The sequence below is a fragment of the Myripristis murdjan genome, chromosome 5 (genome assembly GCF_902150065.1).
Source record: "Myripristis murdjan chromosome 5, fMyrMur1.1, whole genome shotgun sequence".
In the NCBI taxonomy this organism is placed as follows: domain Eukaryota; kingdom Metazoa; phylum Chordata; class Actinopteri; order Holocentriformes; family Holocentridae; genus Myripristis; species Myripristis murdjan.
The window spans coordinates 19,844,330-19,858,904 of record NC_043984.1 but is presented as its reverse complement, the minus strand read 5'-3'; the positions used below and the strand labels follow the sequence as shown (position 1 = coordinate 19,858,904).

At 41.2% G+C, this 14,575-nt stretch overlaps 2 protein-coding genes across 2 annotated transcripts; one reads left to right on the top strand and one right to left on the bottom strand.

Annotated features, from left to right (window-relative positions):
* Positions 1–3,478: 3,478 nt before the first annotated feature.
* ghrl (ghrelin/obestatin prepropeptide) lies at positions 3,479–14,535 on the bottom strand (the record flags this gene model as incomplete). The annotated part of the gene is made up of 5 exons (XM_030051219.1): positions 14,497–14,535; positions 12,325–12,474; positions 11,997–12,074; positions 11,792–11,894; positions 3,479–3,498 (listed from the first exon to the last, which is right to left on the bottom strand). Coding segments are annotated over exons 2-5 (315 nt in total), but the record flags the coding sequence as incomplete, so codon positions are not given.
* On the top strand, positions 3,573–9,956 carry tatdn2 (TatD DNase domain containing 2). The gene is made up of 7 exons (XM_030051214.1): positions 3,573–3,816; positions 4,838–5,189; positions 5,338–5,757; positions 6,705–7,790; positions 7,971–8,098; positions 8,712–8,895; positions 9,256–9,956. Exons 2-7 carry the CDS (start codon positions 4,848–4,850, stop codon positions 9,394–9,396), a joined length of 2,301 nt encoding a protein of 766 aa, XP_029907074.1. The 5' UTR covers positions 3,573–3,816; positions 4,838–4,847; the 3' UTR covers positions 9,397–9,956.
* Positions 14,536–14,575: the final 40 nt, after the last annotated feature.

Genomic DNA, 14,575 nt, shown 5'->3' with positions numbered 1-14,575 from the left:
CATTACACTGCATCTGTGAGCATTGGACCTAGATAAGGTGAAACTTCAGTTGTTCACCAGGGAAAATTGTGTTGTGTGTGACCGTAACCAAAACACGTGCATACACACACTGGTTTGTAATTTTACATTTACATCAGCCCTTTATAATGGGCTTCCGTATGAGGTAAATATTGCACATAATTTTCACACATGCTAGCTTGGCCTGACAAAGCCTGGTGTGTGTTCTTAGAAATGTGTGTGAGGGAGTGAGAGAAACAGAAAGGCCACCCGGCAAAGCCCATCTAAATGTCAGGCCAGAGTCACAAATTGTTTCTAGCTTTAGCGTCGCCACAGAGAGGATACTGTTACTCACCTTGTTGCTAAGCAACAAAGAAACACAACGTATGCTTGTCTGTGTGAGGTGAGCTAGCTGCTGCAGAAACATGCAGGCTGGACAAAAGGAAAAAACCTGGGACTCGAGTCCTTTCAGAAAACAGCAGTGAGTTCTCTGCTATCAACATGATGAGCTTTGCCTCACACACATGCTTTAGTTTAGGCTGCTGGAGATCAATGATGCGCATGCTGTTATTTTGATGTTGAAGAAATGATCGACCGTATTTGTGGTCTTTTCATGTTTTTTACTAGTATGACGTTTTGGCCAAGAAGTCACCCAGTGATGTTTCCACATGTCCAGACAGACCACTGGGCCAAAATGAAAACAATGGTAAGAAGACTGATGAGTGAAGGACAGGCACAAGCCTTCCTCCTCACAGGTTAATATGTACAGCCATGGCATCACTGATATCTCTCTTGATTGATCAGTTACTCTCACTGTACATTTTTATATGTGTACAGTTTTGTACAGTTTTATATGTGTTTTGATGATTTTATATGTGGTCATCATTCCCACCAGGTACCAACTTATGTTGCATCACTTCCAGCTGCCTTGCTGAAGGACAAAGGTGTGTGAAAATGGTGTGATTATCAGGATTATGATAATAGAATAGAATTGACTCTAATTGAAACTGAGTGATATGGATACTCAAAGTTTTCAAAGTGTGTTATCAAAGTTTTTTGGGGTTTTTTTTTTCCCCAAAGTTTTCTCTTTTGGAGCACACTATCGGGTGGCCCTTTCAGAAATCTCCACATTTTCAAAACCAAAAGTGTTATTTTTGGGGGGAAAATGCATTGAAACCGGTAACACTGTAATGCAGGTGTTTCATCATGATAAGCTGTCTCGGAACTGCAGGGATGTTGTGAGTTTCATTTCTGCACTGAAATGTGTTTTTAACTTCTTGGTGTTTGAGATGTGCTTATATATCTCTACAGCAGCTTCAGCCCGGTCTCATAAAAACCGAGGTAAAGTGAAAAGGAATAAGAGAGCCGGCTAATCTTTGTCAAGGCTTGAAATGCAGAATTTACTCTTCATCTTTCTCACACTTGTGCCAAGTACAGCAGAAGAGAACACACAAGTAAGGAAATCACAGGTCACAGAGCTGAGTGGAAGTTTGGAACAGATAGAAATCAAAAGGTGAAAATGGTATACCCTCCCATCAAAATTAACTGCACAACTTGGTGCTTTACATTTTCTATTTCAGGATTAGTTTATTATTAAGACAGTGAAAACAATAGAATAAGCCTAATTTCAAAATGACAAAACATTAGTGAAGACAGGATGGCAAAGATCAACCCTTATATCACATCACTATACAAATGGACCAGGCTTCAGGCTTTTCTTTTCCTTTTCTAGATTCCCTGGACTATGAATCAGATCAAGGTGCTCTAAACCTGTCAAGCAGCTGCCCTTTACCTCCTCTGACCCGGGACAGACCTGAGACTGCTGCTCATGATCCTTTCTCCTCCATATTACAAGGTATATACTAGGCCCTCCTCACTTCTTTGAATATTAGGGCTTTCATTTTCAGTTTAAAACATAATGTATGAACACATTTAACACGACTTGTTGAAATATTTTGTAGTTTTAGCTTTCCTGCTCTAGCACTGTTCCATCTTTTTTTCCTAAGGTGTGCATCATATCACTTTCAAAACCAACTGCTCACCTCAAAACATGCCCCAGTACAGAAACATGTACAATGACCGTGCAAGAAGGGGCTTCCGCTACTGGCTCATTGAGAAGAAGACCCCGACATGTAAGCACTGATGCACACTCAGGCTCTTACTGCTGCAGCTTATCTCACCTGTGCTAAATGCTTATGACAATACGATCCATCCTCTAACTCTCTTTCATTACATTTCAAAATACGACTTTCCCTTGAAATGATGTTTATTTTGATGTTTACTTCTGTATTGTCATTGCTTCTCTAGGTAATGGATACAGCTTTGGAGCCTACAAGACTTCTCTAGGATTACCAAGAGTCTGAGAAAAGTGTGTGAATTTTACATGTCTGTGTCTTTACTTTTTCCCTACAATCTGCACTCACAGATTCTTCCTTTATATGGGGTTGTGAGCAGGGAAAAATCCTTACAGAGGTTCAATAAAGCATCACATAAAATAACTCTGTGTTTGTTTACTACTATGAATTATGATAACCCTATAAAGCAGTTTCATGTGTAGCTTCATTCTTATGTGATGATCAGTAAGGAAAAGAAGTGAGGTTTTAGCATGCAACCCTTGCTTCTAGTTCATCTGGTATGTTTTAAGGATTTTCTTGTGTATTGTACAATCTGAAACTTATTTATTCACTCACTTCTAAATATTGTAATATTTGTAGGCACTACAGACTTGGCAGGCCTGCCTTGCTGCCATGAGTTGATTATCAGGTTGCATTTTAATTCTGAGAGCCTCTGGTTGAAAGCAGCTTTGAGCATACGCTTTTTAGTTACGCAGACCTTATGTGATTTTAATATAAATTTGAATAAAGTTGTCCATCCTTCCAAAATACCGGGACAACTGCCAAATAAGTCAGAAATCAATTACAGGCCAATTAGGAACAGGGTTGCCAAGTCCGCGTTTTTTCCGCCAAATTGGGCTACTTTTTAAGTGTTGCCGCGGGTAACAAATTTTGTCGCGGGTTGGGCTTGGGCAGACCTGTGGCATACAGATGATGAATAATGCCTAAGAATAAAGATTCATATTTTGAATGACTAATGAACTCTGCTGCCACGAGTTTGAGCCCACCAAAGAGATGCGGGCCTTGTTCAATACAGTTCTGTATGACAGGGACCAGGGCGAGGGATCTCAACATGTCTAAAAAGAAACTGGACAACGCTGTAAATAGTTCAAGTTCATGGAGTTTTTTCCCGTTCTTTTTTATGTTGGAGACAGCCAGCAGTTTAACAGGTGAGCTGAATTGATTTTCGATTGCCTTTGCCTGGGAAATTGCCTTTAATGTTTATGATGTTATTTTATAGATATTATAGTGCATTTTGCAATTATAGCAATGCTGTTGGACTTTAAAAGCAACACATATGGATTTTTATGGGCATATTTTTAGTTCTGGTATTGGGCTGATTTTTGGGCCGTTTTTATACCCGGTTGGGCGGGTTTTGGGCTGGTTTTGAGTTGCTGTTTGGCTGCTTTTGTCTCACAGATCTGGCAACCCTGAACTGCAGCGCCATCTAGTGCCTTGGAATAAGTCACCCGCCGTCTTGAAAGGTGACAATAAGATGCATTTCATATAAAGCAGTAAACTAAAAACAAACGGACACCAACGCCATTCGATTCCGTTCAACTTATAGTGATTTTTTTTTTTAGTAACAAATCCTACATCGAGCAAACCAAAGCGGGTCCGGACACAGAGAAAGCCTGAGTGACAAACTGTCGGTGTGACGCCTAGCTAAACTTTTCTGCGAAGTTCAACTTGAAAAAAAAAAAAGGTAAAAACTTCATTCGCCACAGACTAAAATGCTGTACCAGCTACACAAGTGATAATGTAGTCTGTAGACATAATAATTCACAGTGTTTATGAACTTGGTTAACATTTCTTGGACAAGTAAGTGCCTTTGCCTGAACTAGATTAGCTCTTTTAGCTCTCTGTAGTTATTTAGCATGAACGTTAGAAAAGGAGCGCACATTGATGTTAGCTAACTAACTATAGCTAATAAAGTTAGCTAACTATAGCCAGAGCTGTTAGGCTGGGTGTTAATTTCCCTGTCACGTTATGATCTTCCTGAAAAGACTGATAACTAACTAAATTTATTTTCTGCCCAGCGGATAGTCTTACCTAGCAAACATTTTATCTCTAAAATCTTATTAAGGGCTCCGGTTTGTCTCAGCCGGGCCCTGGTGATTAATCAACAGGTAGAGATGCAAAACTAAGCTACCCCCTGGCTTATCTTCAAACATACAGTGCATAAGTTACCTCATAGCACAAAACCAGACTTTTTACCCCCTCAAGTCCTTGGTTGCCACATAGTGCACTAGACTTCACTGCAGTTACATGTGAATTAAATGAAAAGTGAAATTTAAAGTCTTAGTAACAGACTTTAAATCAGTAATACTCTAGCTGAGAAGCTACGCTGAATAGTGAAAACTGAAAATAAGTGCAATCTTAACAGGTACATTGGTAGGTAGACTCGAGACTCCTATAATAAACTTTAGACTGTGTGTTTAACTTGGCCAGTATCTTCATCAGCCATGTCAGGGCAAAACTGACTGTTGGTACATTTAACTACAAAATTTTAGCACAGCAGTTGTGTAGCAGGTCATTGTTACATTTTTTTTTTTTTTTTTTTTAATTTATTTATTTATTTATTTATTTATTTTTTTTTATCAAGCATTACTCTTTAGTAGCTGATGTGATGATAGCTGGCTTTTTAGAAGGCTTTCATCAGGCCTGCTCACTAATTTTCAGATTTTTTTTATTTTTATTTATTTATTTATTTTTTATTCCATTAGGGTCTCTGACATGGAGAGAAAGCAGAACAAGGTGACGATCAAGTGGTTACGAACTGCGCGTGGTTCTGCCACAACTTCTTCAAACAGTAATGCTGGCTTACACACACCTGCTCGCTGGAAGATGTCGCCTGTTGAAAACTTGAAGACTCCATCCCCGGGACTTACCAGCTCTGCTGGATCCACTCGATCTGTCGGATCTACGGGATCTACAGGATCTGCAGGCCTTGACGCACTCAGCCTGGACACCCCTAAAAGAAAAGCGGAGGTGCTTGAGGGGAATGGTCCTTCTGTAGGAAGAATGAAAATGAGGAAGCTCTACAGAAAGCGTTTTGAAGAATTCACCCCCTCCATGGTAAAACTTCACTTACTTTTGCTTATCAGTGTTACATCTAGAGTGCTTTCTTTAATTGAAACTGTACTCTCTCGTCTGTTTGTTTATATATTATCATGGGCTGCACTGATTATTTTTTCCACTGTATCATAACTGGTTCTTTCCTCAGGCCACACCTATGCAGAACACATCGGAGACAGAACCCACAAAGAGACAGGAAACATCAACTCCTACATCTCACACTTTCATTTTGAAGAAGAAAGACAGAACACCAGAGGCAGGAACACAGGCTATCATCAGGAAGGCCTTTATTGACACCTTTGGCAAAGGAGTGAAGAGGCACTCCTCCAGTAGCTGCAGCACCAACAGCAGCCCTCTTTTATCTGCCCAGCCTTCACCAGTGATGACTGAAATGCCCAGTTCTGCACCAGCTGACAGAGCATTGTTGGACTTTGACTGCTGCTCACCCCAGCCTGAGAGTAAGACCAAGGACGACACTCCTGTCCCAGGAGATCGCTGGTTCTGCCCACTGGTCTTCATGGACACAGAAAGCCAACGTGACAGCACAGACCATAAAATAGATGAGAGGGTAAGTCCTCGTTGGTTGGCCGAATTCCTAGGCAACCAAGGAACCAAGAAGTTTTTGTTCTTATTTTCTTCTTATGTCCATACCTTGTTCTTGTCTGTGAGTTACATTTTAACAAATCAGCTAATGCTTTTATCCATAGCAACTTGAAATTATCAGTAGAATAATGCCCAGGCTATACTGGTTACCTCTGCCTGTGTGCATTGGCTGTCTTGCTGAAATGCTGTGGCTCACGTGTGTGTGGTGTCCACAAACATAACAGTGATGTTACTGACAGTCCTGTCTTTTTACATTGAGTTTGCCTTTGATAATGGTCAGTGTAATTTTTTTTATATCTCTGTAACAGACGGTTGTTGCAACACGTGACCAGGACATATCCCTGAAAACCCACACAGGCACAGCCTCCACTTTCTCCATGTCATTGCAAAATAGATTGTAAAAAAATTTGATTTCTTTTCATGTCTGTGACATATTCTAAAGATACAGAAATTAGTGAAAGATGTCAGTTATATAATTCTTTTAATATGGCTATTAGCAGATAATTTTCCCTGTCTGTTTTTGCTGAGAACTGCATGCCTCACGCAGAGAAAAAACACTCCATGCTGAAACTGTAGTTTATGAGCTGCTTCAGTGAGGCTCGAGCCACACCAGAGATGCACTGCTCACACAGTCTGTGTGGCTGCTCTAATCTGTTAATATGACAGCCAAGAGGTTCTGTGACACACAGACACTGCTCAGGTAGATGGGGTGGCCCAGGTGTAATCTTCTGTGTCATCAAAAAATTGCAAGTCATTAAGTAATTTAGTTGTGGTAAGTGCACATAAAATATTCATCGGACCATACAGTAGTCCTGTACAAGCGTAAGCTAGGGAAAAGAAACATGATAAAATCTACAAAGAGAACCTTTTTTCTGATTTTTTTTTTTTGTTGTTGTTTGTCTTTGATTTCAGAATTTTGTGCTGAAAGGAGAGGATTCCCCTGAGTGGAGTGATACTGAGGACCCTGTGTTAATAGAGGCAAACTCCCAAGATGACTTTTGTGCTCCAGAAAAGGAATCAGACACTCTGGTCAGTGACTCTTGGCTCCCGGAACTGGAGTATGTTTCAGATCCTGTGCCCAGGTTCATGAAATTTGAGAACCACAGCTATGGCCGCCAAAGCCAAGGTCGCTGTCGGGTCAATACCCAGGGAATTACAACTCCCTCTCTCACCTCTCCACACAATGATGGACCCACTGGTGTTTCCCAGGCAACTGCTGAGGACATCCAGTTGCCTTTTCCACAGACACGGAGGACAGTCTTTGTTTCATCAGAGCAGCAACCAGAAGATAAGCTGGTGAGCACTCCCAGTCCCGACAATGTTCCTTCCAGGGCATCCAGGGTTGACACAGAGGACCGCAACCCTACTAGCTTTACATCCCCCTCACCAGACCATTTTGCTCTGCCCATACACTCAAACAGAAGGGTATCATCCACATCAAAGGTCCCCAGTTTGTGCTCCAATCTGTTTTCTCCCCTCTACCCCTGCTTGGACTTTATAAGACCCCGCAGGTACTCAGATGCTGGCTATGACATGCGTTACCCCTCCACCCCTTCTAGTAAATGTGGCAATCCTAAAAGAAGAATATCCCTGGGGGCCGAACCAATATGGACCAAAGACCCCTCCCTTGATAGCCGTGCTGGTTTCATAGACACACATTGTCACCTGGACATGCTCTACAATAAGCTGGGCTACCGCGGGACATTTCAGCGTTTCCGCAGTCTGCACCAGACGAGCTTTCCACCAGAGTTTCATGGCTGCATCGCTGACTTCTGCAACCCACGGATCATGGTGAAGGAGGCATTGTGGGAAGGGTTGCTGGCTGAAGACTTGGTATGGGGGGCGTTTGGGTGCCACCCCCACTTTGCCAAAGAGTATTCAGATGTCCACGAGCGCAGCATATTGAAAGCCATGCGACATCCAAAAGCTGTGGCCTTTGGTGAGATTGGTCTGGACTACTCCCACAAAAACAACACCAGCTCCTCCAAGCAAAAGGAGGTAAGGTGAAATCTGACATCGCAATAAGGATCATAGGTCAGTTGCTTGATTTTAAAACAGATGCAGATCAGGGTTTTGTGGGCAGAGGTGTGTTCTGTGGTAGTTAATTTGATGGAATAATAACAGAGTAATGTAGACAGTGCCGTGGTCTATGTTTTGGTTTTCTGGTCCCCTCTGCAGGTGTTTGAACGCCAGCTGCGCTTGGCTGTGGCCATGCAGAAACCTCTGGTAATCCACTGCCGGGATGCAGATGAAGACCTGCTGAACATCATGAGGAAGTGTGTCCCTCGGGACTACAAAATTCACAGGTGCATATATGGGGGCAAGTTTATTTGCATGGAGATTAAGAGTTAATCACCTGATGTAATATCTTCATTTGAGAAAAAGATTGTTGGGAATTGTGAAAATTAATCAGCCATTTGGCATTTTCAAAATAACAGACAGGTCCAACGGAAGAGCTGCATTGTTTGTTCATTTGTCCATTTGTTACAGTCAGTATCTCAAACATAATCGATTCCTTGCATTTCTGCACTTTCAAAATTACATTGATTTACTCAAGATGTTGACAGAATTTGATGAAATACTTGATCTCACATCAGGATTCTTTCACAATTCAGCTGTTTTTGTAATTGTGATCATCAGGGTTGCAAAAATCTGTCAGTCTGTCAGTGTTTTATTCAATGCAGATTACGGTATTGTGGATCATTACAGCCATTGTGACCTCAAAACCTTACAATGGGACAAAAAGGCAAATACAAATTTTGCTGAAGAAGCTTTTACTTGTTCGAATCAGATGACATCAGATCAAAAGTGAAACCAAAGTTACTGAATTATTTGCCTACTTCTTATGTGCAGTTTTTGATTTTATTCTGGCATTCTTGTTTCTCTCATTATTGATTGTTTTTATTCTTTGTGCTGCAGGCACTGTTTCACAAACAGTTATCCAGTGATCGAACCCTTCCTGACAGAGTTCCCCAACTTGTGCGTGGGGTTCACAGCCCTGATTACCTACCCAAGAGCCACAGAGGCCCGAGAAGCTGTCCGCAAGATCCCTCTCCACCGAATCGTGTTGGAGACAGATGCACCATATTTCCTACCAAGACAGGTGAGCTTAAGTTAAAGCCCAAGGGCATTCAACCCTAACACTCCATCTCCAGTGACATCACTGACATGCAGACATATTTCCACCTGCTAATTTGTAGGATTAAGTATGGAGGAGACACCTGATATTAGTAGTCTTTGGAATGAAAATGGCCAGGCATTGAGTATTGTCACAAAGTATTGGCTAGTGTATAGTTAATTGGTATAGTTAATAATAGATATCCAATAAAGGGACAGTAGTGCAACAATTAAAGGACAACAGATCTCTTGGTTCTGATTCTGAACCTTAGAAAGGGGGAAATTATCCATTTAGTGCCTTAAACATGGCTCAGTCTCACTCCCTCTCTCTGGCCCTGGCCTTCAGGTTGGTAAAGACGTCTGTCAGTTTGCCCATCCTGGCATGGGCATCCACACCCTGCGGGAGATCAGCCTGCTAAAGAGAGAGAGCCTGGCCACAGTCTTCACCACCATCCGACGCAACACTACTCAGCTCTATGGCTTATGAGCTTGATGTTTAATATTACATGTATAATTTGACATAGGAAAGGTAAGTCTCTGTGTTCAGGGCTGGTTTGTTTGTGAAAGTTAGGCTTTTTGTTGTAAGCTTAGATTTATCAGCCCTCCTTAAGTGGACTTCAGAAGCATGAAGTGGTCCGGTTGATCTGTATTCTTGTTTTAAAAAGTCAAAATGTTTAGTAATTGATCTCACACTGGTGGGAAAAAAATGTGAAAAACAGTGACTTGAAAGCAAATACCTTTGTCTAATAGAGATTATATTTTAATCTGTTTATGTCACATGCAGATTATTGTTCTTAATTATAATAATATGATAAACATCTATTTGAATATTTATTTTGTTTGCTGTGTTGCGATAATTTGACATCCCTTACTTGTTCTTGATTTTTCTGGATGTTTGTGTTTCTCATTATTGTGATATAGTTTGTTTTTTGAGACAGTGCAGAAAATTAAAAACCTTTCATCCTGTTTATTCACCCACAAGGCATTTCATGTCCATGTACTCATTTGCGCACTAATTAAAATGACATCTGCTCTTCCCTCACTGGACTTCTTTGATGTGATTTCTCAGTTGAAAAAATAAATCAGATTGCCAGGTGAGGTTATTACTTACACTGAATATTCAGAATCAGTAACTATGTTACATGGAATATTAAGTACATGAAGATGTACTATAGAAAACAGATATCCTGTGTAGTGCCATATTTTGAGGTACACTTTATCTTTTTTTTTTTTTTTTACTTACAGCACGGTTGAGTCACTGCCAGACAGAGTCAGGAAGTGGCTCCGAGACAGGTCCATTAGCTTGCTTTTATACCACCTAGTACTTCACACCCATTTGGGTTGAGTGCTTTTATTTTGAGAGTGATAAACATTGCCTTTGGGTTATATTTTTTAGTGGTTTGAGTGTGCTATCTTTGTTTTTTAGGAGGACCGGAGAGGGGAGGATTAGATTAACAGTAAATGGATAGAGGTGCCTCTGATCAATCAAGATTGACAGGGTAGAAGAGGCAAAGTATATGGATTACCTCTTGTTGCTAGGTTTTCAATGAGGGCTGCATTTCAGAAAGTTGTTTTAAGTCTCCAGAATGTAGGTCAGAGCGTTGGGTCCTTTATATATCTACACTTATTAGAGACTGCGAGTTAGAAAGCAGGAAGGACACCCTCGCATCAGACCAAGACCATCAATAAAACACAAAAGCATCCAGTGTTGTGTTTGTGTCCCTCCGCAGTTGACCTAGTTCCTGAGATTTAAACAGGAAGTTTTACAGCCTCGCCCCTTTGAGTCAGTAATTTGATGTTCTCGCCATGAATAAATAAAAAAATATGATTACCAGTGTAAAGGCAGGAACTTTGAAAACCTCAGGCCGAGGTCAGCTCAAAACAAGGACAAGGACACTTCAGCCAAACATGAGACGAAAAGACAGCAGATCAATTGAAAGTTTAATTAACAAGGCATGTGTGGTTCTCCACATTGAAAGACAATTTGCAGTGCAGTGCTTCTGCTTGCAGTGGTCCTGATTAGTGTTGGCTGCCGAAGAATATTAACATTGCAGGTGGACAGTTCTTAAAAGATACGAACATAGATTTAAATATGAGCAGTTTGACTCATCTACTGCCAGCAGAAAATTTAAAAATGTTAGGGTTGTCTGATAATTTATTACGCACCAGCAAATTTTGTGTATGGTGCTCCAGAGAAGTACAAATAGCTGAGAGTGTGTGACCTCTTCATGACTACGGTGTTATGACTGGCACAAATGAACTTTGCAGGTGAATTTTTAATCCTATCATAATTTTCCCATGTTTTTACACACGTTTTCACCTTGCTGAAAAGTGTTTAGGATCTAATTCGGGAAAAGGCTTCATGTCCTAAATATATTCTGACCAAAAAGGAACATGATCAATAAGCTCTCCTGAATTTATTAAGTGCCATTGGCTGCACCCTCCTGTCATGCATTCTGATGTAACTGGTTAAACCACAGTGAAGGAAGAATGCCATCAAGAGCTCTCATAGGCACAAATTGAAAATAGCTTTGAAAAAGATGAGACAACACGTCTGAGGACTAACTACACAAGCTTTCACTATTTTAAACAAGTCTGGTTCAGGACAAATTTTTGGAAGGCACTGTGATTGCAAATTGGAAACTCTTGTCCTTGATACTCAACGATCTGCTGGTTCATCTGCAACAAGAAGAGACATGATGTTAAAATGATAATAATAATAATAATAATAATAATAATAATAATAATAATAATGAAAATGTCTCGATTGACTTATAATTAGTAATTAGTAGCATTAGCAATTTACTGTATGGACTGTAGGGAACATGACTTGGTTCCAGTCCCATTTGTCTACATTAAATAGAAATGTTAAGGTTCACCTGCTGCGTTTTCTAGAAGATGCTGTAGGATTTTCTGCAGCGTGACACCATACTCCTCAAAGTCCTCCTCTCTCATGGTGACTCCGATTTCAAAGGGGGCACTGATCTTCTCAAAGGAAGGGAAGATTATTGAGTTATAATGAGTATTGTGGTCTCCTAAAGCCTTAGGAGAAAAAGTGGCATGCTATACTGCATGACTGTCACTCACTGTGATATGATTGCCCTCATGGGGTTGATCAAGCTCCTCCATGGCTTGCCGGCCGGCTCGAGGAGACTTCCCTTTACTCTGTGTTCGACAGCGCAGAGAGTCTCAGGCTTGTAACAACCTCAGCTTCACATTAGACACCCGAGCGCAGTCACATCGGTCGATAAGCATGCATGGAAATGATTAGAAAAGGACTGGCATTGCTCGTCAGCGTACAAAATCCCAAACAAAGGCATGAGTAGCCAATCCGACGAGTTCAAAGTTCAGATGAGTTGTTTTAAAATGACCTATTATGCCAGAGGAAGAGCAGGTGTAAAAGCAAATGTCTTACCTGGGGTTTCTGAGAGGGGCTGAGGAAGCTGGAGCCCGCGCTGGTCGACTTGCACCACAGGACCAGAGAGCACAGCAGCAGCACCATCAGGGTTGTGTTTCTCTTCAGAGGCATGGTGACGAAGTGAGACGACCTCTACTGCTAGATCTGCTGCACGTGATACACAAATTACAATGCAAAGCCTGACCTGCTGACTTTGACAGTTTGAATAAATGACATTAACACTCACCTTATACTCTTTGATATGTAATTTGGTTAGCGAGGTTCCTGCCCTCTTTATATACCTTTCACCCTCTTCCTCCCACCTTCCCCCAGGTTGGAAGAGCATTAGACATACATGTAAGGGGTGGCTGTGATTGCCATGTCTTTGTTGCAGTGCACTGGTCAAATGTTTGGGCTGATAACAAAGTCGGCATTGCTGTGTTGTGACCTGATAGCTGGCTTGTTGATCATGATCTTAGGAAGGGATGATGGACACAATAGCTTCGCTGTTATAGAGATACTGATAAATGCCTTTAGCACTTGTCAACCTCAATGCTGTAATATTTGAGCTGTCATTTCCACGTACAGACTTGTACTACACCAAACATACAACTAATCACCGTTACTGTAAACCCAGTTAGAAAACCAACTAGGTATAAATCACCATGGTTTCAATGTTTGGCCAACCAGCTGATATTTGCAGTTAGGTAATTAAACCTTTCATCTGTCCACAATACAGGGTCACATAAGGAAACAATGAATGCACTTTCCTTTTACACTTATTTTATCTGAAGTTTTGGCAAAGCAAAGTCATCTAACCCAAAGCAGGACATAACTACTGACTCATCACAATATGCCTCACTCACACCCCCCCTAATGCAAGTCCTGCACCTGCACCTTTCTGAGGTGACACCATGTGAAACAATTATTATTGTGAAGGAGCAAACTTCACACTGTGGAATTAGCACCATTAATAAAATGTAAACATTGCACAAAAAGTAAGGAAATTTGTGTTTGGTAGATTATTTCTTTGTTGTAACAATGCTTCTTAGCAATAAATCTTATACCGTTAGAAAGCCTGTTTATTTCCCTTTTAAATGGTGCCACATTTGTAAGGAACATACTTTTGTGGGATGAGCAGCAGAGCTGAGTATGTGGGTTGCACCCATGAAAAATTTGCCAAATCTTCTCTGCCAATGCCAAACAGCTTACACTAGAAAACCGAGGCTTGTCATCAGGAGGCAATCTCAGGCAATCTGCAGAGAGATATCGAGATGAGATTCTGCAACCAGTGGCAATCCCATATCTCCACAGTCTGGGACCGAACTCTGTCCTCCAAGATGACAACGCTTGCCCCCACAGAGCGGGGTTTATCAGAGACTACCTCCAGAATTTGGGAGTGGAGAGGATGGAACGGCCTGCCAGCAGTCCTGACCTCAACCCCATTGAACACTTGTGGGATCAGCTTGGGCGTGCTGTTCGTGCCAGAGTGACCAACACAACCACGTTGGCTGACCTGCGACAAATGCTGGTTGAAGAATGGGATGCCGTCCCACAGCAGTGTGTGACCAGGCTGGTGACCAGCATGAGGAGGAGGTGCCAGGCTGTGGCTGTGTATGGTTCTTCCACACACTACTGAGGCTCCTGTTTGTTAAATGAATAAATTGTTAAATTGCCAATACATCTTGTTTCTTCAAACTTCAATCATCCAATCCACCAAACAAGACACCAAACAAGAGTCAATGGCAGAATAAGCTGTTTGGCATCAGCAAATTTTTCATGGGCACAACCCAAATACTCAGCTCTGCTGCTCATCCCACAAATGCATGTGGCACCATTTAAAAGGGAAATAAACAGGCTTTCCAACGGTATACAATTTATTGCCAAGAAGGATTGTTACAACAAAGAAATAATCTACCAAACACAAATTTCCTTACTTTTTGTGTGATGTTTATATAATTTTCTCATTTGAGTATAGACTGTTTATTGGGGAGTTCATCAACAGATGTAAAATATCCAGATAATTTACATCTTGAAGCATCTCTCTCTCTCTCTCTCTCTCTCTCTCTCTCTCTCTCTCTCTCTCTCTCTCTCTCTCTCTCTCTCTCTCTCCTGTTGTGCAAATTTTGCAAATACTGATACTTACTAATATTAAATACTAATACTAACTTACAAATACTAATACCTTACCTTTGTAAGGTTATATCTGAAAACAAAATTTTGAAGAAGAAGAGATGAGATGGTCAAAATCAGACCCATAAACCAGTCC

Bases quoted from the DNA above. Each gene is read 5' to 3' on its own strand.
- tatdn2 (XM_030051214.1), top strand. From the start codon at position 4,848: ATGGAGAGAAAGCAGAACAAGGTGACGATCAAGTGGTTACGAACTGCG. The intron at 8,099-8,711 runs GTGCATATATGG...TTTGTGCTGCAG, and splicing joins CGGGACTACAAAATTCACAG to GCACTGTTTCACAAACAGTT. The intron at 8,896-9,255 runs GTGAGCTTAAGT...CCTGGCCTTCAG, and splicing joins CATATTTCCTACCAAGACAG to GTTGGTAAAGACGTCTGTCA.